Below are 24,801 nucleotides of genomic sequence, written 5' to 3'. Positions count from 1 at the left end.
ACGGGAAGTTTTCACATGAACTTCTAGGCATGGCTGCCTGGCCCTTCATCCGCCACAAGAAAAATTCACCTTCACCAGTTTAAATTGTAGCATATTTACCATTTTTATTTTTTTAAGAAATAGGTTCATGATTATATTCTTTTTTTTTTTTAATTTTATTTTTCCTTTTTCTCCCCAAGACCCCCTGGTACATAGTTGTATATTTTTAGTTGTGGGTCCTTCTAGTTGTGGCACGTGGGATGCCGTCTTAACATGGCTTGTTGAGCGGTGCCATGTCCACGTCCAGGATCCAAACCGGTGAAACCCTGGGCCGCCGAAGTGGAGCACGCAAACTTAACCACTCGGCCACGGGGCCAGCCCCTTGTTCTCTTTTTGAAAGTTTTTATTATGGAAACTGACAAAAATATTTTAAAAGATGAAATAATAAGATAATGAATTCCTAGCTTCAGTAATTATCAATTTTGTCATTCTTATCTAATCACATTTCTCTCACTTTTTTTTTGTTTTTGTGTATCTTTAAATTCCCACTGTCATACCATTTCACCTCCAAATATGTCAGAATTTATTTCTGATAAATGAGGTTTTAAAAACATAACTATAACATCATTGTAACACTTATCAAAATGATAATTCTTTAATATCTTCTAACACCTAGCCCATGTCAAATGTCCCTGATTGTCTAAAATAAAATTCTTTTGGGCTGTAACAGGATCCAAACAAAGTCTACACATTGGATTTGGTTGATGTGTCTTTCGTTTACACCTTTTCTTCTCATGTCCTCTCGAATATCACCAAAATGACCTTCAATAGTTGATTTTTATCCAGGGTAAGCAAACCCATCCAAATTTAACATATGCTCCTGGTGAAACCTCATTATGTAATATTTTCAAGGACACAGCAATCATAGAACTTATCGTTCAAATGAAGAAACTCTTCAGTGAAAGGGGGATGCTATTAATAATTATACTCCTGTAAACCAGGACAAATAGTCACCCTGCCAGTAGAGATACTGGGGGTTAAAAAAAGAGGATCAGGTTTCTAGTTTTTACTTGGGTACAGAGAGCTGGAAAAGAGAAAGAATGTCACTCCCATTCTAACAATTAAAAAAAAAGTTGAACAAACTGCAAGTTAATGACTTTTCCTGGATCCATCAAAGAGTTGAAGTTGAGGAAACACCAACCAGCCCCAAATCTGAGAAGAGACAAGTGCCTGCAAGGAGACATGGACTGTAAGCAGTATTTACTTGGGGCAGCTGAACATTGGTAAGAAGTATTCACCTAGAATTGCTAATAAATTGCCGGAGACTGAGTATTGGCTGGCGACAGAGTATGGAGCCTTAAAGGCTGCTTATATCGGGGGAGTCCACAGCACTCACAGGCTTCCTTCTCTATGGATTCCAATGGGTACTCACAAAAAATGAGGGCAAGAGTCCTGCAAAAGCATTCCTCATGGTACAGGCTTAGGAAAGGGGAAGAGCAGCTGCTGCAGGGAGGCCATAGGGCCCTGCCCACATTATTCTTCTCCATCTCCCCTATAAAAAAAAAAATCTCTAGGGATGTGGTGTAACAAAAAAGCAAGGGAAAAAACCCACAATGCCAAGAAACTAAAACCATAAACAGAACCAGACTCATATATAACACAGATGTTGGAGCTATCAGATGGGGAATTTAAAATAACTATGAAAAATATGTCAAATGCTCCAATGGAAAAATTGAACAATACTCATTTGTCAGATGAATAACTTCAGCAGAAAGATAGAGACACTGTAAGAAAAATTAAACGAAGATGCTAGAAATGAAAAACCTGGTAATGGAGAACAAGATTGTCATCGACAGGCTCATCAGCAGACTTAAGAAAGGAAAGAGAAGAATCAGCAAACTTGAAAATATCCAAAATAAAAGACAAAGAGAAAAAAAAGAGTAAAAAAAGGAACTGTAGGACAACATCAAATGATCTAACAGATGCGCAATTAGGATTCCAGAAAGAAAAAACAGACATAGAATAGGGTATAATAAATATCTGAAGAGATACTGGCTAAGAATTTCCAAAATTAATGGCTTACATCAAACTACAGATCTAAACCACCAACCAAGACAAATATCCAAGCCAGAGACAGACAAATCATATTCAACTTTTGAAAAAAGAAAACAAAGAGAAAATCTTGAAGGCAGCCAAAGGGAAACAAAAGACATCACTAAAGAGAAATAAACATAAAAACTATTACAGTCATCTTGTTGGAAACCATGGAAGCTAGAAGACAATAGAATGAGATTTTTAAAGGGCTGAATGAGAGAGTGACATCATCAAGATGGCAGAGTGGATACTCCAGCCTCTGTCCCCCTGCAAAGAACAGCCAACAGACACCAGCCATGAACCAAAATGGCTCTGGGAGAGTTCAGGAGCTTAAGCCACTTAAGAAGCTTCATGGTGAGGTAAAAAAGCCATTTTTACTTATGAATATCCTTGATGATTAATTTTATTAAGTGTGGACCCTGGAATACATATCTTTAATCTTCTGGGTGAAGAAATGGGGAGATAAAGCACTTCCGCTGCATATCGAAGTCGGGTGGCTGTCTCCAGGAAAAGCATCTGTGCGACTGAGTTGCAAACTCAAGTTGTGCATTTTTCATGGAACACCATTTTTACTTTAAGGAACAACTGGCAGACAAACTATAGTTATTCAGACTTGAGCATCTGACAAATACTTCCTCAAAAATGAATAAAGTGAGCAGTCACTTCAAGGAAAACAACTGACAATCTTTGTCTTCACGATAAAATTCAAGCATGTAAGCAAAAATTAGAATTTTAGAAAATTTTTAAGAAACTATCACCTGTCAAGTTTTGGAGTAGTATCACAGAATACCCACAACTACCTGAAAAGGTCATTAAAATACTCCTCCCTCTTCTAACTACATATCTATGTGAAACCAGATTTTCTTAAGTACTTCAAGCTAAACAATGTATTGCAACAGATTGAATGTGAAAAAAAAAAAAGATGAGAATCTAACTGTCTTCTACTGTAAAGAAAAAAAGATTTGCAAAAATGTAAATGATGCTTCTCACTAAATTTTGTTTTGGAAATTATTTTTCACAAAAAATATTTATGTTAGCACATAATGGTTTTATCATTATCTTAATAAACCTAAAATTTTTCTGTTTTAATTTCTGATATGGAAAATATCAACAGATATAACTTCCACAAACCAAACCTGTTTGGATTCCTCAATAATTTTTAAGAAAGTAAAGGGGTCTTGAGACCAAAAAGTTTGAGAACCACTGTGCTTCAGACATTTCCACTAAGGTCGGGATGATGTCAGGTCTGGGCATAAAAATACACAAGATGAAACTGGCACATGTTGTGCCAGAAAGTGTGGAAGCTATCAAAGACTGTTTGAAATATGTAAAAATGACATAGGTATCAACTTGAAGGAGCCCTTCCCCAACCCACACCAAAACAGGTTAACTTCAGCATCAAGTCAGAACAAGAGCTGTAATTGACTGAAGGGCATCAAATATATAACCATGCAGGACTTCCTAAAGAGAGTTGAAAAACTACAGCAAAAAAGTCTCACCAGTCACCTTTGGAGGTTGCTAAGACACCAAATTACTTTTGTGAAAAGTGATCAAATGTTTTTAAAAATTACGTATTTCTCCAGCTTTCCATGAACAAACTATTTCAGAAAAAACAGTCGATGACTTCAAATATGTTATATGTACAAATATGTGTTATAAAGTACAATACAGAAGAAACATAGAACATCACTAATTTGCAACTGCTAATAAATACAGCTAAGTATCAATATTCAACAGATGCTAAAACTAGTAAGTGAAAGACTGATAGAAAACTTAGTGTATAAAATGGTTGACATCTGAACCTCCGATTAACCCTCATGTCACTGAGAGGCGGCAACTAGCCATTTTGTGCTGCCTGATGTGATAAAAAAAAAAAAAAAAAAAAAAAGGAAGTACACACCACTTACAGAATATTCTTGCCAAGAGTAATCAATCCTCTAGATCTAACTACCAATTTATAGGAAATATGTGGCATAGAAATACAAGTTAAAAGATAAAATAATCAGCCAAATCCAGAATGTGGAAAACTGCAGGACAGTTCAAACAGCATGGAAAAGAGAAAGTTGGGACTGGAGAATGGGGAGAGGGGCTCTTCCCAGACTGAGGGACTTCAGACATATTAAGTAAATGCAATGTGTGAAACTTATTTGGATCCTTATTTGAATTAACTGTAAAAAGGCATTTTTGCGACAAACTGGAAAATTTAAACATGGACTAAGTATTGGATATTAATTTTGTTAGGTGTGATAAAGCCCTTATCTGTTAAGAGATATTTCATGAATTTGCTTTAAAATATTCCAAGAAAAAAAGTGTAGGAGGCTAAAACAAGTCCAGCAAAAATGTCGATAGCTATGGAACCTGGGTGAGGGTACATGGGGGCTGTTACGTGATTTTAATTTTGTGTATGTTTCAAGGTTTTTTATAATAAAAAACAAAATCAAATGTATTCTGTAGACACCTATATTGACAATATGGGATGTAAAATAAGTATACATTGCAGTGCCTTGCCCTTCAGTTTATAATTCAGGCCAGAAAATAAACGAGTGGAGGGGGAAAAAAAAGAACAATATATGATTGCTTAAAGTAATGCTCAAGTTGAACGATACAAGCAGCAAATGCAATAGCTCCAGGAAGATTAATATTACTGGGGTTATTGGATGGTTGCAAGAATGATGCTTACCCTAATAAAAAAAATTCACTAGGATGTTTGCACTTGTTCTGAATTTTCTCAGCTACTCTAGTACGCAGACTAATTTTTCAATCCTAGAATTTACTGGAAACACAATAGAAACTCTCTAAAAGTCGAGACAGTGAAAGCACATCTGTCTTGCTGAGTAAAATCATTTGGTGTTGAAGCGCAATCTTAAAAAGCAAAAAGATGGAGATATGCATGTAAATCAAATATGCTTATCCACAAAGATCTGTAGAATCTTTAATAATAGTGGCTTGTCAGCATAATGTACGCAAGTAGTTTAGGAAAAAACCTCTGCAAATATTTCCCTTAAATTATATCACAACAAATTCAAGCCACAAATCAACAATGTGGCTGCAGTATGAAATTATAGTGTCCAGTAACAGGCTAAACTGATGCTACTGCACTTGGTATAAATGAACACAGAGTGATTACACCTAGTTCATCTATTAAGACACTCTGGAAAGACATCAAGATCAAGATTTCAAAAAAATTAGAGAAACACTATCAGGGGTACAATGTGTAATGAGTACACAACCTATATGTGAACACGAGTAGATGAGACCTTTAAATAAAATTTTCAGTTGAGTGAAATTAAAGACTAACCTATGCTCAGTAACAGATAATTTCTAAATACTTTCACTAATAAAAAACAGCTGGCATCTTCACGGATCTGTGGTCATAAAGCAGCTTCACCTCTTTCCAAAACATTCCAGTATCAACTCTTCTGTATTAGCCAAAACTAAGAAAAAAGAAAAAATGGAATGGGGGGTAAAAAAGAACTCCCTATTCAAACATCGCTATTTTATATAAACTAACTAAAGAATGCATTGATTAGAAGCTCAAAATGAGCAACAATTCATTATAAATTTATTGAGTATTGTTTTAATTACATGCCCTAAAACACACCTACATATTATGAACTAACTATATATAGTATCAAGCTTTTATTTTACCTGCTACTTGGCCATTAGGCCAATCTTAAAAAATGGTTACCATCCAAATAGAAATTCATTAGGGAATATTTAAATTGTATTGCTAGTTCTGCTGCTAAAATCAGCCTGAAATTAGTTTTAATGCACTTAAAAAAAAAAAGGTGGGGAGGCCTATTATCAAATAATTGAGTCTCTCTTTTCAACAGTAACTATATATTAAATGAATTTTCAGGCAAGCCTTGCATATCTGTACCATCAATATATAATTTTTCATTTTACCAGAGAATAATATTTATATTAAGCCTGTTCTGCTCAAATTGTATTAGATCACAAGATATTTAAATAAAGCCTAATTGTACCAGTGTAATTAATAAGTGTTATTTTTTAGAACATAACATTAACAGAAAATCTTTTGTTAAAATCTTTACAAGTATGTACCGTTTTTACAAAATAATCAGTTTAAAGCAATTTAAAAAACTGAAACAAAACTAAAAATGTCCTATTTCTTACTTTTATCTTAGAAAACAAAATACACTAAATGAAATATCAGTGTTCCCTTTTTTTTAAAATCAGTGAAAAGTATTTAAATGTGGAAAATAAGATTTTGGTTGAGTTTATAATCAACATTTCCATTTCCAAAAAGGTGAGGGATTAACTGATTTTATATACCCATACCGCAGCACTGTAACTAATTTAAAAACTATTCAATTAATGATCTCATCTGGAAATGAAAGATAAGGTTTAAATATTTTTAAACACTTGGTATTCTCATCACAGATAAGTAAAATAACAAAATACTAATAAACATGTTTTTTTTTAACTCTTCTAATATCTTAATCTTGCTTCCTACATTCCATTCCAAGATCTCTGGAGTAAAAGAGATTCCTTTTCTTTCTTGTTTTTATTTTGGTGAGGAAGACTGGCCCTGAGCTAACATTTGTTACTAATCTTCCTCTTTTTGCTTGAGGAAGATTGTCGGTGAGCTAACATCTGTGCCAATCTTCCTCTATTTTTTGTATGTAGGACGCCACCACAGTATAACGATGTAGGTTCACGTCAGGGATCCAAACCCACAAACCCAGGCCCTCATAGTGCAGCATGCAAACTTAACCACTCTGCCACTGGTCTGGCCCCATAAAAAAAATTTTTAATGTAAATCTTTTTAAACAATATACTTTAAAGAGAGAGTAAAGTTCACAAACTTGGATTTTAAATTTATTTTATAAAAGGTATTTTCAACGTATTTAAATATTTAAGTAACATTAGGATAATATACAAAAGCCCCCCATTAAAATATAAAACTGACTTTTTTCTAAGGGAGAAAATTAATATTGAAGAAATTAAATTTATAAGACCTCATTCTCAACTAAGTTTTTTAAGAAACATATTTCTTCTTTTAAGAAGAAATATGTGAAATTTAAATTTTCTGGCTATTAAAAATTCTTTCCAAAAAGCATCACAATTAGGTTAAAACTTGCAAGATATATACAAAAATGTTTTTAAAGAACAGTAACTACCTTGATAAACTATACAAACCATCTCTTACTGTCCTCTACTTTTTCATTCATTTTTTGGATAACATTTTTCCTCCCCTTTTTCTCAAAGAGAAATTCCTATAAATCACTGTTACCTGTCATCAACATCTAGTTCAATCTGAACCTTTCTCAAGTCACCCACCTCTAAAGCAAACGTGAATCCAATAAATTGCATGAACGGCAACTGACTCCAAAAGCCAGGTTAAAGACCAAAATATGTTCTAGCATACACCAGTAGGTTATATATTCCAACATAGACTAGTGTTGAAAAACTAAGCATTCGATACTTATTTGAGGGGCTTAATGGAAAGGGTTTCAACTTCATTCTAATCAAAAGGCTAAATAAGTAAAAATAAACTGTGTCATTATATTGGACTAAGCTAGCCAAGATATAAAGAATATTAAGCACAAAATGGTTTCCCCAGAGTGGTTTTTCCTCTCCGTAAGCAATTTCCTACCAGACTTCTCTCATTATACAACTGGAACTGTCTCCATAAAGTCACCAGTAGGAAACCACATTTCTCTCAGAAATGTACCTCCGGGCCTCCGCACCCTCCCTGGCCAGGACCAAATCTCCCCTCCCTCCTCTCTCCTTTAAGTATTCAATTTCTTTCCCAAAGTAGAGCTTCCATAAATATTACAATATTAAGGACTAAATTTTAATGAATACAAATCAGAGGAAATGAAGGAACATTAACTCCCACTCAAACCTTCCTTTAAAAAAAATCTGTTTCCAAGTTATATTTTTAACTTTCCCCATGATTCTCTTTAAAAAAGATGAACACAAAATCTCTCTGCTAATGACTTTATTCATGAATCTATAATGGAACTCAAAATAGCAAAGAACATGAAAAAAATCCAGATTAATATTTATCAACCAAATACATCAGAGAATACATTTTTTCCATATAACTAACAAAAATGTCTAAAATGCACACATGAGAATATAAATATTCTCCACTTTGTGGAATTTCAAAGTAATGAAGATTTGCTTAACAGTTTGTCAGAAAACCTCATTTACACTGTCAAATACATATAATTCAAAAGAAATCAAACAACTGATACAATAACCATCTCATGGTTAACTTTGGGTAAAGTCCTACTTTCACATTAAAAAAAGAAATTAGTAACAATTAAAAAATTTTAAATGCTAAACCATCATTCTGAAAGTGTAAAAATTTTTCTTCAGTATTCACTACATTCATCACATTCATGTCCCCAATATGAAAGCACAAACATTATTTTACAATTTAAAAAATCTTTCGGTTCAAAGATTAGTTCCTGGAAGTTAAAAATGACTACACCATTGCTAGATGAAGCTTTTCATGATACAGGAGTGTATTACACACAGTAACTTTTCATTGTTTTAAACATGATCTTTGGTTTGAAGCTGTCCTGATATGCTGTCTGGTTGGATGGTTGTGGTCAGTAAAATATTCATTTAACAGCACACGAGCTTTATTTGAACGATAACAGTAAATTGGGTCAATGGCCTAAAGGCAATGAGTGGCAAATACAAAGAAAACTGGCAAGATGAGTTCTCCGAATCCATAACTGACATGGTCAGTGTTAAAGGAAATCAGTGCTGCTGAGGAGTGGCTCACCTCCTTTCATCAAAGATGTCTATCAACTCATTAACAGCATTAGCCATTGGGAAGAAATTAGTTGGAAGAAAAATCTAATCTGAATGAAGGCACACAGGTGCAAATCTTAAGCAGATAAATAAGACCAACTAAACTGCATAGGCAAGCATGGGTGTGTCCACCGCAAGCACATACACCCATCTCATGTTTGAGGTTGAATATCATCACTGCGTAGATTCCATCACATGGAAAATTCCATGCCTGTGTGTGAAGATATATCCTAGAGATCAGAACTAGCAGATGGTTCTCCAGAAATAATAAGACTTTAAACAACCAAAAGTTGACCTTTCCCCCAAATGAAAGGTTTTAAATTAACAGCAAAAGGATGCAGTAACAATGGAAACTGTATAAAGCCATAAAGTTAAATCTCAGGAAGGACAAGTTCAATTTCCTAACTGAAGGCTGCTGATAATTTCTTCTCTCTCTCTTTGAATAATCAAATGCAAATGCCTTTTAGCAATGGCAGCATTCAAATCCCACAAAAAATCAAGCAGTGCCCCCTTAAGGAGCACCTCCATTGGCACAAACTCTAAAACCTGCTCCGGAGCATCAGCGTTCAGCAGAGCACTCAACAAGTCACTCACATTCTGCAGATACTGGAAAACTGGATTTGGAAGGTCCTGATAACCAACACATAGCAGGACTGCACAGGTCTTCAGGGGTTCAGAGGATGTGGGACAAGAAAATGTGATGAACCTAAAACAGCTGTGGAGTACAAAGATCAAACCAGCCATAAACCTTGTAAAACAAGAAAGCACAGGCAAAATCATAACATCTCCTGTATGCAGCTGCTGCAATGAATGTAGAAGGCAGTCCAAAAATAACTGCTGGTAAGTTGGGTCTCCATCATGAAGCAATGAACAGCTAAAAGTCATGAGTTCAGCTGATTCCAGGAGTCGAACTTCCAATGGTATATGCATTTGGAAGTCAGAGCGAGTTGGAAAACCCACGAGCAGGCACTTTACTCGGTTACTAGGTTCTACAACCTGGTCATCCTGAAGGCACTTGGTAAGGCTAAACAACTCAGAAAATATCAGTTCTTCAGAAAAAATGTGACAAGAACAGTAATACTGCTGTTTTGCCCTAAACTTGGAATCCAAATTCAAGGCTCCTCCTAATGACTTTTCAATTGCTTCATTAAGAGTCTTTAAAATTTCACCATCGCAGAAAGGAGAACACTTTACCTTTGGCAGTTTCTTTCCCTCTAAAATATGCCATAACAGACACTCACAATCAGAAGCGGTCCCTTCTAAAAGAGAACACTGCCCAGGATGATATGCAGCATGTTCTTCAGCCCAACTGTTAAAGTATCCTTTGGCCACCTTATCTTTCCATGAAAGGGTTTCCAGCATTTTCCTTTCATTATAGGTTTTAAAATATTTGTTCCTCTGCCCAAACCATTTTGTATTTGTACTACAACCAATATTAGATTTTTTTACTAACCATTTATTTCTGGCAAGAGGTTTCAATTGAAACTTTTGCATGAAGTACTGAACAGCACAGTCCCTTAAATTATTCAGCTTTGCTTCTTCCCCTATCCCCATGCACTCAAACAGACGAATGTTCTCAGAAATAGTCTCTAGCTGGTATTTATGAAAGAACACACAACATTCCTCATGTCTTTTAAGAAAAGATTCGGGAATCACATGATGGGAAAAGAGAGCTTTCCTGGTCATTTCAGGACCAAAATTCAGCACCATCTCAGATAACAGAGGATGGACTGCCTCTCTTCCCTTATAGTGGAGACATACCACATATACTTCTGAGTTTCCTGCCTTGCTAGTAGCAGGTTTGAAAACGTGGACTTGGTCAAAAGAACAGTTTAGCAGGTACATCAGGTTTATGGAACAATGTTCAAACAAAGTAAACATCTTTAGAACAAAAGAGCCACCATTTCCAAGAGTCATCAGAGCAGTGACAACTTCACAGTAATGTAAAGAAGAGACTAAAGCTTCTTGTTCGCCTGGATTTCCTTGGCAATCAAAACTCCCATCCGCAGTGATCAAGTGAATGGTAGCCATGTTGCTTACGAAATTCTGCAGTCCAGTCAGATATTGCAAAGTCATGATATCACCGGTGTTATCTGGACCAAAATACCACTGACGCAAAGTATTTGCAATAAGTCGGTCATCCATAATCATCATAAGATTGTCATTTGCTTCATGGTATGGATTCAGAGTATTAGCCACCCAACTCCAATCACAGGGGAGTCGATGGGATTTTAAGTAGTGATTGAGACTAGCTATAAAAGCTCCAGGGGCTTCACAAAGGTGGAGAGTATTCAGTTTTCCATTCTGAAAAGCTTCCTGTGGAATAAGTGGAAAGCTCCACAAAATTTCATGAAACTTACACCATGCTTGCGTGCAAAGTTCGGCATTCACAGATTTTCTCACATGAGAAATTATTTTTCCAGCTTTATTAGTGAAAGCAGTGTGCTCATGCCATTCATCCAGTTTCTTATCACTCAGTAGGTTTTTTACTTCATTTAGAGAGTTCTTCAAATCAAGAAATGCATTAAATTCCTTGTGGTCACAGGTGAAAATCTCACTAGCATCTGGTAACTGCCACTCATTATTAAGTGATTTGCCATAAGAAAACTTCTTGGCAAAGAGTTCAGCAACGTCAGCAAGAACATCTGGGCTGAATGTCTCAGGACTTGAACCCAGTGGTGGCTTTCTGCACTTACTCATTTTCAAATTAAATTAAAATCTAGAAAAAGAAAACACATAATTAAATGAATCAAATTTATTAGTGAGTGAAATCTCATCCACAGCATATCGGATCACACTCATGACAAACCTCAGAAAATGGGAAGGCTAAGATCAGCACACTCCATTACATAAAGAGGCAATCTGGAAGAAAGAGGAACAGCTTCCAGATCCAACAGACCTGGGCTCAAATGCCAGCTCTGCTATTTACATCTTAATAAGTGACCTTGGGCAAATTACTTGGCATCTTTGAGTCTCAGTTTCTTATTTTAAAAAAATTGACCTTTTTTTAGATGAGGATAAAACATCCTAGCATATAAAAAGCATATACCAAAGAATTTTCATCAGTGAATGGGAGCTCTTATTACCACAGTAACCTTTCTAGCTCCTCCCCAAAGTTCTCCTTTACCCACAGCCTGAGACACCACCCACAGGGCCCCGAACACACCCTTAAACTAAGACTCATCCCTGAACACGACCTGTAATCAAGCTCTAACAAGTGATTTTTAGCTTTTTTTTTTTAAGCTCCCTCTGAATCTCAGGTCCTTCCAGGAGAGGATCCTGCACCTGAACCCAGTACTGGTCCTGCCACCAGGCTTCTCTGCTACCATCTACTTCCTACCTACCAGGACTGCTGAATATGTCACCTGTCCAGATCTCATGCTCTCGCACTTTGGTGGTACCAAATCACCTTTCTAGGCCATCAACTGACACTCATCACCATACTGCCTGGTAACTGTGGTGGACTTGACTGACTGGTTAGCCTGCTCAGTGCTGAAACTGACCTATAGTTCACGCTGGCATGTCTCTAAACTACAGACCCTGCCTCATCTGGTCGGTCAGACGGCTCCACATTTGCACTATAAAACTTTATTTCTTGCCACTAAAACTGAAGAAATATCCTTATTAAATATCCTTATTAAATGTTCTTATTAAAACTGAAGAAATATCCTTATTGGATAGATAAATAACAAACAGTCACCCTACATTTTGCATTCTAACACTGCCTAAGAAACCAAAAACAACGGTCCACTGGGATGGGAAAGGGATACGAGACAAAGATGCACGGCTTAATGGCATACTTTTGGAATAGTTCTAAATTCCAGCAGACAGAGCAATGAGTATTACATGGCACTTAGCACAATGTCAATCAATATGTGCTTCAGCTCATGAGTTCTGCATTTATTTAGCATTTTCAACGCATTCTACATCAGTTTTCAAAAAGAATCGAAAGCTGTTAAACATGCAAAAAAGGACATCTACACCACTATCCTACAAAAAGCCAATGTTTGATGATTAAGATGGGAAATAACGGTGAGCTAGTGCCACAATAAATACAATAATATCCAGAAGACTATCCTATTGGCATTTATTTTATACTGTTCTTTTTGCACAGTTTTTTATCGTTTTATATTTTAAGTTATTTACAAGTGTGTCTACTGGCTTGTAAGCTTCCTGAAGTAACAAGTATCTTCTTAGTCATTTCTGTTTGTCACAGTATATTTACAAATTCCACATAAAGTGTGGTTAATAGTCACAATTACCCATCAATCTCTTAATTCCTACCTTAAATCAATTTTTTTTTTTACTGTTGGAAGCTATATTTAGACAAACTTCCGAAAGAAGGCAAAAGGGAGGCATTTTCACATTCACTAAAGCCGTAAATAAAAGCAAACCAAAGTTTATTACAACAAGCTATTCAATTTTAATTCACACTATGCTTCCTGGAAACTACAACTATGTTTAGATCTCAAATATATTCTATTTTGAAGAAAGTCTAATTTTAGACATTGACTTCACCTACTAATTAATGCCTGTAGGTAAGCTCAGAAATCTTAGCCAAGCTAATAGGTAATACCTTCACATCAGAACAATCAAAATGATTCAAACACTCCATTGTTCTTCCTCACCATACTTGTGGTACACAGACCAAAATTACATAGATTATATATTTATACATAAATTATGTTTATTGAATAACATTCAGATCAATAACGCACAACTTATCCAAACATTGTTTCCTACTATCAAATTCCCAGAATCCAACCACTTCTCTCCCACCTCCAGCTACCAGTCTCCTGGTTGTAGACACTGTCAACTCTCTCCTGGATTACCGCCACAGCCTTCTAACTGGTCTCTTTGCTTCTGTCCTGGCTTTCTACAGTCTATTCTGAAACGCACTGACCAGAGTTAACCTTATAAAACCCAAGTTACATTATGTCGCTGCTCTGCTCTAACCTGTGTAATGGGTCCCCATTTCATTCAAATGTAAATGCAAAAGTCTTCACAGTAGCCTACAGGCCCAGGAAGATTTCTGCCCTCCAGCCTCACCCTATCCCTAACCTGATTTTCTATTACTTCCCCCCTTACTCATTCTGTTCCAGCCACACAGGTTTTCCCACTGTTCACTGAAGACACCAAGCACACTGCAACCTGCAAGTCTTGGCACTGGTCAGTCCCTCTGCCTGGAACACTCTTCCCTCAGTTATCTGCATACCTACCTCCCTCACCACCTTCAAGTATCTACTCAGGTGTAACTTCCTCTGTCGAGCCTCCCCTGACATCCTAATCTAAAGCTGCACCTTGTATTACCAACAGTAAAGGCAAAGGTAAGGACTCTGCTCTATTTCTTTTTTCCACAGCACTCTTTTCCTTCTAACATATAATTTACGTACTTATGTTTACTGTTTATTATTTGTCTTCCCCAAACTAGAATCTACGCTCCACAGGGCTGGAATCTTTGTTTTGTTTACTCACTTATGATCCCAAGAGGTTAAAACAGCACTTAGTACACAGTAAACACTCAGTATTTATTGAATAAATGAACGGATATCATATTTAGCACAAAAGGCCCTCTTCTGATTAGGTTCTGAATACGAGTCAAAATAATGCACTTGAACTTCACTCCAGCACTTCAATGCACGACGAAAAAAAAATGCACGTGGTTTCCAGAATCTAAGGAAAAAGTTTCTGGTATGTGTTCCTCTGTCCCTTTCACTAAGCACTCCATAGAGCTTTGTAGCATCATAATCCTGCTAGGAGGGACAGCATTAACATTCTTCTCTTGCAGACTCGAGTAGGAAGTCATGTAGGCCCCAGCCCAAAGCCACAACGGCAATTCCTGCAAATTTCGTGGGCAGAACACAAATCCCACGAGATCTCAACAGTTGTTAACTCTCCATTAACACTTACAAAGGAGTTTTAGAAGTATTTCCGCCATCTCCTCCTCCGAGCAACGGTGGAAAGAATAGCTATAGAGTGGACCCCGCGCTTCACTTTGGGCCAGGGGCACCCAAGATCTCATTTCAGCGGGTGCAAGTGAGTCCCAAGCTCCATTCGAGCGGCCCGGTCCCTTCCCCGGAGGAAGCTCGGTCCCAGCCCCTGCCTCACCCACTGGAGGGTCGAAGGAGGCCCGGGCTCAGGCCCGGGCCTGGATTACCTTCGCTCACGCCCACCTCGGCCCCCAGAGTCTAGAGGCGGTGCTTCACTCGCTCTCCTCACTCGAGGGGGCCATTCTCCACTTCCGCTCCCCGGGCTGCTTCCCGGGCCGGTCGCTCCTTTGGGTTTGCGGCACGTGCTCTACAGGTGAGGGAAGTGGCACGCCGGGAAGGAAGACCGGCCCCGCACGAGCCACACCGGAAGCGGCAGCCCACCTCCAGGCCGCGCCGCCGCCGCCGAACGCCGGGTGGCCCAAGGGCCGTGGCACACTCTGCGCACGCGCCTCGCGTCCGGGCTGGCGTCACGCGGCAACGTTACGCACGCCGCCGACTCTCGTCTTCGCTCCCTAAGCTTGCTTCTCTGCGGGCTACTCGAGCTGGAAAGCGCCGACCTTGCTCACCGCGGTCTCTATGGCAACGGGAGCTGCGCGCGCAGACGGAGCATCTTTTGGCCCCGCCCCCTAGAGTGGAGAGGTGGGTGGAGCGGGGCAGACCGGGGCAAACGCTGGCTCCGCCCACCTGGCCTCTGGCCCCGGAGGCTTTGCCGCGCTGTTGGGTGGAAGTTAGTTCCTAGTACAGGTTGAGTTCAAACTGGTGCTCAATAGACAGCGTGAGGGTAAAAACGAAACTGCGAGATAACACTCGGTTATTGTAAAGTACATAAATCTTTATAAGCCAATAAGAAAAAGACAACGTCAAGAAAAATGGGTGAAGATTTGAACAAGCCACCCAAAAAAAGTAAAACAAGTACTGTAGCCAATAAGGATATACAAAGTTGTTTAACCTGTTATAAAAAAAGAATTGGAAATGAGAACAATATGTTTTCTTTTCACCCGATTTAGCAAAGATTTAAAAAGATCGGTAATGGCCACTGTTGGTGAGAGAAACAGGTTTATCTACTGTGGGTGGGGGTGAAAATTGGTATAAACCTTCTAGAAGGCAAACTTTAAAGGGGCCTCGCCGCTTAGCCCAGCAATTCCCACTCCTAGCAGTTTATCCTTAGAAACAAACAACTGGCACTTACTTTGGACAAAATGTTCATTTCGGCACCTTAATAACAGCAATAACAAAAACAGGAAACTCTCTAAATGTCTACTTGAAGGGAATTAATTAAATTCTTTATGATATATTCATATAATGAGATGCAGCCATTAATAGGCTGTATGTGTTAACAGTATTGTGCGAAAATAGTAGAATATAGAACTGAGTGTAGGGTTTGAACCATTTATGTAAACTGTATATGTATATATAAAATATATCTTTTATAAGTCTTCCAGGGCAGGCATCAAAGGAGAAAAAATTGTCTTTTCAAAAAATGGCGCTAGGTCATTTGGATATCCATGTGGGAAAAACTATAAACTTTATTTGGACTCTTACCTCATCTCATAAACAAAAATACATTTCGTTTGGATTGCCAATCTGTGTTTGTTTGTTTGTTTTTAAAGATTTTATCTTTTTTCCTTTTTCTCCTCAAAGCCCCCCGGTACATAGTTGTATATTCTTCATTGTGGCTCCTTCTAGCTGTGGCATGTGGGACGCTGCCTCAGTGTGGTTTGATGAGCAGTGCCATGTCCGCGCCCAGGATTCGAACCAACGGAACACTGGGCCGCCTGCAGCGGAGCGCAGGAAGTTAACCACTAGGGCACGGGGCCAGCCCCCCAATCTGTGTTTTAAAAGTCAAACAGTAACTCTTTTAACAGAAAATATAAGAGAACATCTTCATGACTTTGAAGTAGGCAAAAAGTTTATAACAACACAAAAAGCACTAATCATAAAGGAAAAATATAGGGGCCAGCCGAGTGGTTAAGTTCACGTGCTCCACTAGGGAGGCCCAGGGTTTCATGGGTTTGGATCCTGGTGGCGAACATGGCACCACTCATCAGGCCATGTTGAGGCCGCGTCCCATGTGCCACAACTAGAAGGACCCACGACTAAAGTATACAACTATGTACTTGGTGGGGGGGGGGGGGGTGGTTTGGGGAGAAAAAGCAGAAGGAAAAAGAAAGAAGAAAAAAAGAAGATTGGCAACAGTTGTTAGCTCAGGTGCCAATCTTTAAAAGAAACAAAAGGAAAAACATATAAATTTAACTATATTTAAATTAAGAATGTCTATTCATCATAAGACACCATTGAGAGCGGAAAGGCAACCTATAGATTGGGAGATATTTACAATACATATATATGACAAAGGACTTTATCCAGAATATACAACTCCTACAAGTAAATAAGAAAAGATGTCCCAGTGGAAAAATGGGCAAAAGACCGGAACAAACACTTCAAAAAGATGATATCCAAAGGCCAATAAACATATGAAAAGATGTTCAGCTTCATTAATCTTTGGGGAAATGTAAACTAAACCCATAGTGAGATACAATTACACAGTAGAGTAGCTAAAATGAAAAAGACTGAAAATATAAGTGTTAGAGAGTGTGAGGAACAACCAATGGAAATCTCTTTGGAGGAAAAAGATCTTCCAAGATCTTCCAAACTCACAGGTTGGTTGCCTTTTTTTTTTCCTCAGTTTTTTTGAGGTATAATTTAAATACAGTCAAATGCTCAGATCTTAAGTGTACTATTCAACTACTTTTGACAAACACCTATTAAATATTCCAGAAAGTTCCCACCAGCCCCTTCTCAATCTCTCATCTCCAAGAAGCAATCACTGACCGGTTTCCATCACCATAGTTTAGTTTTGCCTATTCTAGAATTTCACATAAATTCAATGATTACAGTTTAAAATATTTTGTTTTCAGCCCCTTTCCACTCAGTGTTATATTTTTTTAATATATTTTTAGGGGGAAAAAGATCTTTTCCTTATACCCTTCTAGGTTCTCAGTTGGGGCAGTCTCACAAAAGATAGATTAACAAGAAAAAGCACATAAATTTACTGATTTGTTTTATGTGATGTGGAAGCCTTCACAAGGAAATGAAGACCTGAAGAAACCATTAAACCTGAGTGTTTTACTAGGTTTGATGAGGAGTGGAAAGTCATGGAAAAATGTGACAAATGGGTATGAGCTAAGAGTAGAAAACTGAGAGAAACTTAACATGGCATGTTCAGATTCCTCTTGCAGGCCTTCCATCTTTAGAGACAGGATATTCCTTTCCTCCAGGTATAGGGAGGGCATATCTCGCACGAGATAGGTCCTAAGACCTGCTTCAGGGCAAGGTCAGAGAGCTCTTTCTGCATTTGCCATTGCTCAAATTCCTTTAGCTTAAAATATTCAATATGCCAAGGCACCGTATTTTGGGGTAGCATGTTCTGAAACCTGTCAATATTCAGCCATGTTGTTTTATGTATCTGTAGTTTGTTCCTTTTTATTGCTAAGTAGTATGCCATTGTATGGATAGACCACAATTTAATTCTCTCTTCTCCTGTTGATGGACATCTGAATTTGGGCCTGTTATTGTTGGCACCACTGTCCTAAATAGTAATCTTTACTATACATATTAAAGATGTTCTTATTATCTTTAAGCTAAATCAGGGTATAGGGGGTTCCGATCTCTGATGCATATCCAATAAACCAAAAGATTATCAGGAACTAAGACCAGATGTCTACCCCACCCTGAGACCAGCGCGTGTATAACTGGCCTGTAGTCTTTGTTCTGTAAGACGGTTCTTTGAGACATTAGTCCTCGCTTCTTCTACCTTGCTAGCAAGTGGTAGCAAAACGCTTTGTCTCCTACCACCTTGCCTCTCAACAGTTGGCTTGTCTTGCAGTGAGCAGAAGACCCCCTTTTGGCGGTAACATCATGAATAAACCTGCTATGGACGTTCTAGTACAAGACATTTTTGTGAGCATATGTTTCCTTTACTCCCAGGTAAAAACCTAGGAACGGCTTGGTCAGGCAGTAGATCAGGGCTTCTCAACCTCAGCATTATTGTCATTTTGAGAATCACTGAGGTAGGTGAATGTGTAACTCTTTAAGAAACCTCCAAACAGTTTTCCAAAGTGTTTGCACCATTTTCCATCCCTACCCACAATATGGAAGAATTCTGTTGGCTTCACATTCTCGCCAACTTTTCATGTTGTGAATCTTTTTCATTTTAGCTATTGGCGGGAGTTGATTGCTTTTTACATCTGATTCTCAATAAATAATAATTGAAAATGAAAAGCTGTGGATATAGTTCTTTTGTGGGACTAAAGAGTAGATGAAGGATATGTGATCTCTTAAACACAGTCACTATGTTCCCTAAGGTTTATAAATATTATCAGGAATATTTCAAATAATAAAGATTATACAGCACCCGTCCTTACTAAAATAATCACATTCACTGACGTTCGTTGAGTACATAATATGTGCTAAGCACTGAGCTGTCTTTTTTTTCTCATTTAATCTTCCCAACAACTCCATGAGGTAGATACAGGTATTACCTCCATTTCATCAACAGGGAAATCAAGGATAAAAGTGATGCAGCAATTTGCTGGAGGTCATGTAGTCAACAAGTAGTGGAGTCAGGGCTGGGACCCACGTGGGCCTGACTCCAAGGCCAATCTCTTTTGCACAGTGTTCCTAGAAATTGCCTCCAGTAATTTAAAAACAACTTTATAGTCCACACTCATGGCTAGAAATGCTTAGAGTAGGCCAGTAATTAAAAAAAAAAAAAAAAGAGGTTCATTCATTTTGTCCTAAAAGCAACAATCTGTTGCAAAGTTTTTGGAAAAGATGAAATGTTATGAATGAATGAAATGAGTATCTGAAACTTTAAGGGGTGAAAGAAAATAACTAAGCCCCACGCTAATATATTTGCAAATCTAGATTAAAATGCACAGTTATGTGAATGCACTTAGAATCAACTTCTAAATATATATTTTAATGAACATGCGCAGTATCTGAGTAGAAGCTAGCTACAATTAGTTATTCTTTCCAATTCCTGAGTGTTCTTTATATTCAACTGTCATGACAATGAGAATGCAAGTAGCATAAGAATTAAATCAACCAGCTCCCCAGCCTCTGCTCTGATTATATTTCTCTATCAAAGCAAACAGAAACGAAACCGCTTCTGTGATCCTTTAAAACAAATAGAAACAAAACTGCTTCTGTAGTCGTTTATCACCAATCAACTGGCTAAGTCTGTAATTACATCCTTGGACAGACTCTGTGAGAGGACACTGTACAAATCATCATTCCAAAACCCCAATGGGAGTTTTCTGGGGTGATGGAAATGTTCTATATCTTGATAGGGGATTCAGGTTAAGAAGTATATGTATCTGTCAAAACTCGTCAAATGGTACAATTAAGATTTGAGCATTTCATTAATTAGAATTTTTCCTTAAAAAATAAAAGAACCATAAACAAATATTTGTGCTGAAGTGTTTAGGGGCGAAGTGTACTGACATGTGTACCTTACTATGAAATGAACCACCCCTAGGATGGCTTGATGGATGGATAGAGGGATGGATTGATGAAAAAGTGAGTCCAGCAAAATGATCGTGATCGTAGGATCTAGGTGGTGGACACATGGCTGTTTACTATGTAGCTCTTTCAGCTTTTCTCTGATGACGCTTTTTCATAATAAAATATTGGGGGAAATAAACAGGGATTCATATCATGAAAGGCAAGAATGACATCTCTTTCTATTAAAAAATAAATACGACATGCAATGAATATCCAGTATTCTCCATGAACACTCTCAGTGAGCTTTAAGTGAACTGCGCCGGACTCGGTAGAGACCAGGCGAATGTTCTTTTCATCAGTTATTTGATCCATTTATCTGATTTAGTCAACACCATTCAGGATTAGTTTTCTGTCTTGTTTGGTTTTGTTTGTTGAGGAAAATTAGCCCTGAGCTAACATCTGCTGCCAATCCTCCTCTTTTTGCTGAGGAAGATTGGCCCTGAGCTAACATCCGTGCCCATCTTCCTCTATTTTATATGTGGGACGCCTGCCATGGCTTGATAAGCAGTGCATAGGTCTGCACCCGAGACCCAAACTGGCAAACCCTGGGCTGCCGAAGCAGAACATGCAAACTTAACCGTTGTGCCACTAGCCTGGCCCATTCAGGCTTAGTTTTGATCATTATGCAATCTTAAATTATTCCTATTCTTTGTCACATAGTGTTCCACTTACTCTCTTCTGGACCAATGTTTAAAGGCAGCAAACTAAGAGACCACTGACGTTGAAATTCCAGAAGTCAATGAAGGTTATAAACCTGACAATAATTCTTCCAGCTTCCCTCATGATGCTCTTCACTAGATCTTTAAATTGCATTCTGATCAAAATTCTCAGGCAGCACCTTAAGCTGCCAAAATACAATGTTAAAAAGAGGAAATATATTAAAAATTATAACTAATTTGTCTATCCATCTACTGAGTAGAGCATTTACATTGTAGTATTTGTGGGAAAGTATTTGAAAACACCAGCCTGAAATCTCTTCTTTCTTACTGTTTAGAAACCAAACAAAAATTATTGAAACAAATCAATTAATTTTTAAGCATAATTGCAAGAATTCTAAACATCAGGTTATGAAAGCAGTTTTTGTCTGCTTTTTTGGTCCTGTAACACATAGTTAAACTACTTTCTGCATTGCCTTGAGGATGAAAATGCAATGTGAAATGTCTTAAAATTTATTTTTCGGCAATTCATATCTTTTCTTACATAGTTAATTTAAAGTTAACTAAACAGAGTGAGTCGCTTACTAAATGAGGACAAGTCAAAATACATTTTTACAGTATATGTTATAAATATCATTAAAGACTATATTTTAGATGAACTTTAAAATGACGTCATACAATCATTAATAGCATACTGACCTAAAATACATTTTTACTTAAAATCACTTCTTTATTTTCTTGCATGTAAAAATGACCAAAATGACTTTTTAAAAAATTCGTAAGGGTTTAAGAGAGAATGTATATTAGTGTGTGATTGGCTCAGGATTTTTTTTAAAAAAAGGTTGGGAAACATTGACACGTGGAACAGAATACAAGACATGGCCCACCCTTGAAGCAGTCGTCATTTCATTGCAGACACAAGATGTTTAAAAGTAAATAACATTATACAACTAAGGGCTGTATTGTATGACACAGATTGGGGGTCATAAGAGTGTAAAGAAGGGGGAGGGGCCAGCTCAGTGGTGTAGTGGTGAAGCGCACACTTTCCGCTTCCGTGGCCCATGGTTCGCTGGTTCGAATCCCGGGTGTGGACATTGCACTGCTTGGCCAGCCATGCTGAGGCAGGTGTCCCACATATAAAATAGAGGAAGATGGGCATGGATGTTAGCTCAGGGCCAGGCTTCCTCAGCAAAAAGAGGAGGATTGGCAGATGTTAGTTCAGGGCTAATCTTCCTCAAAAAAAAAAAAAAGAAGAAGAAGAAGGGGGAATTAGTGGGAAAAAGAGACTTTTAAGACTTTTTGTCTTAAAAGGTTGCTGTTATTTGAGAGGAGGGAGTGCAAGCCTAGCTCAGGAAAATAACATGGGTGAAAAAACAGCCAAGAGGAAAGGTGATTGCAGAAAAGGGGTAGAAAGTTGATGAGATTGAAGTGCTATGTAGGTATATCTTAGTTCAGGCTGCTGTAACAAAATGCGTAGACTGGGTGACTTAAACAGCAAAAACTTATTTCTCAGAGTTCTGGAGGCTGGGAAGTCCAAGATCAACATGCTGGCAGATTTGCTTCCTGGTGAGGACCCCCTTCGTGCCTTGTGCATGGCCGCCTTCTCTCTGAGTCCTCACATGGCAGAGAAAGAGAGAACAAGCTCTCTGATCTCTTCTTATAGGAGCAATAATCCTGTCATGGGGACCCCGCCTTCATAACCTCATCTAACTCTAAGTACCTCCCAAAGGCCCTACCTCCAAATTCCATCACATTGGGGGTTAGGGCTTCATCATAGGAATTTTGTGGGAACACAATTCAGTCTGTAGCAAATAGTGAAGAGCCAGAGTGTGGAAGACCACGGAGGCCAGGCTGAGGTGCCAGAATCTGCTGCAATAGGAAATGGTCAGGAGGGAAGGAGATAACTAAGCTTGGTGCTTATAGAGTTAGGGATGATAGTGGACTAGTCCAGCAGAAATACCCAGGAGGGAGTTCGAAATCAATGGGTGGCTGAAGTTCAGGTGAGAAAACAGCTGAAGTAACATTCAACTCTGTGAATTTTCAAGTACCTCTTTATTATTATTTTTCATTAACAATCATTATGATACTTAATTTAGAAGTGAAATCAATCCCAAAAGTTGTTAAAGCACTAATCCTGGGGATTCCTACTGTTAACAGCTCACCTAACACCGCTCCTCGTTGGTATCAATATGGCTCCTCTGTTTGAATGGTTAAGCACATCAGCTCTGGCATCTGAGTGCCTGGGTTAAAATCACCATCTACTAGTTATGTGACCTTGGGCATGGAAGACCTCCAAGGGTCACATTGAGGATTAACAAATGAATGTAAAGTGCTTAGCACAGATTCTTGCACTTAGCCAGTATCAGATAGATATTAGCTTCTCCTGAAAAATGTCTGTTCTTTTCTGGAAGATAGGGTGCTAAATTCAGGCCCTCCTAGCAGAGTTCTCCTTCTTTTGCTGTTCCTTTTTATATTTAAAATAGAGCAGAAGAAGAAAAGAGAGAGGGAGACTAAGGTGAAGAATGGGAAAAAAGAGAAGACAATCGAGACCAAATTATTTCGTATCTGCCAGTGAGAAGCTGTCAGATGTATCTGCTTTCTGTCTTCAACAGTTTGGGCAGGTTTCAAAAAGTAGAAAAAAGACCAGCTGTAAAATGAATGAACACATAAGTCAACATGGACGTGTTTCAAAAATATGATGTGAAATGATCAAAGCAAGTTGCAGAACAGTTTTACATTGCCTTCCCATTTACATGATGCTTAAAAACACATGAAACAGTTCTGTTTAATGTTTATTGATACAAATGTAGTAAAAATATAAAAACATGGAAGGGGAAGATACACACCCACTTCCGGAGAGCGGTAACCTCTGGGAAGGTAGAGGGGATGGGAAAGAAGCACAAAAGGGATGTCAACTGTATCTGTAATGTTTTTAGCCTTTTTATTAAGCTCTTAAGCAGTAGCAAAATATTAGTACTTTTAAAATCTAGCTAGTGCATATATGAGTGTTCTATTATTCTCTTTACTTTTCTGAGTGTGTGAAATATTTCGTAAAATTTTTAAACATAAAAAAGAGGACTGTCTGCCTTATTCTTAAATCCATTCAAACTCCTATACACTTTAGAAATCCATTTTTTCCGCTAAATCACATGCATGAATGATTTTCAGGAAGGAGTACGCTTCTCAGATTGAATTTGGAAAGAGTATAATGAATCTATTAAAAATAGGTTCTGTTTTGTGTGATGTTTACTTTACCAAAGTAGGTTTCAAATTCTGATATCTGGGTTGAATTACACACATTGCCATATTATTAGATTTTTATTTTATTTCATTCGCTATTGATAGTGATAGCACATTACATTTTTGGGGTCCTTTGTAGTTAACAAATTGCTTGTGTACACCTTAGGATTGCTCATGTATACCTTAAGATTGCTTGTGTATACCTTACGGTCACCGATAGGTTTCATCTCGGGGGCAAACTCCAACTGATTGGTGGTGGCTGTCCAGAATGCTGTCTTGAGACAGTTGTGAAACCACATCTGGGCTCCTCAGGGAGGGCACTGACCAGCCAGGGAGGTGTGTCAAGGGCGGGGTGGTGTAGTGGTGCCCTATGTGTCCCATACACCCCTGACACTTTCCTCACTCCCCTTCTGCCTCTCTCACTGCTTCTTCTTCATCTCCCTTCACTTACCCCTTCTATCTTAGTGCTTCCAAGAATTCCC

General features: G+C 38.1%; 1 protein-coding gene across 2 annotated transcripts; it reads right to left on the bottom strand.

The window, feature by feature from the left end:
* Positions 1-8,026: 8,026 nt before the first annotated feature.
* CMTR2 (cap methyltransferase 2) lies at positions 8,027-15,321 on the bottom strand. Of its 2 annotated transcripts, none has more exons than XM_008521359.2 (2): positions 15,026-15,321; positions 8,027-11,587 (listed from the first exon to the last, which is right to left on the bottom strand). In XM_008521359.2, exon 2 carries the CDS (start codon positions 11,566-11,568, stop codon positions 9,262-9,264), a length of 2,307 nt encoding a protein of 768 aa, XP_008519581.2. In that variant the 5' UTR covers positions 11,569-11,587; positions 15,026-15,321; the 3' UTR covers positions 8,027-9,261. The 2 variants fall into 2 exon arrangements, with proteins under 2 accessions (XP_008519581.2, XP_008519582.2); XM_008521360.2 differs by having other exon boundaries at positions 14,779-15,296.
* Between the last annotated feature and the right edge of the window lie 9,480 nt (positions 15,322-24,801).

The sequence above is a fragment of the Equus przewalskii genome, chromosome 3 (genome assembly GCF_037783145.1).
Source record: "Equus przewalskii isolate Varuska chromosome 3, EquPr2, whole genome shotgun sequence".
In the NCBI taxonomy this organism is placed as follows: Eukaryota; Metazoa; Chordata; class Mammalia; order Perissodactyla; family Equidae; genus Equus; species Equus przewalskii.
Note: the sequence above shows the minus strand (reverse complement) of the source record. Positions and strands in the feature narration are given on the sequence as shown.

What these genes read in the sequence shown, in the direction of transcription:
- CMTR2 (XM_008521359.2), bottom strand. Translation starts at nt 11,568, where the DNA reads ATGAGTAAGTGCAGAAAGCCACCACTGGGTTCAAGTCCTGAGACATTC.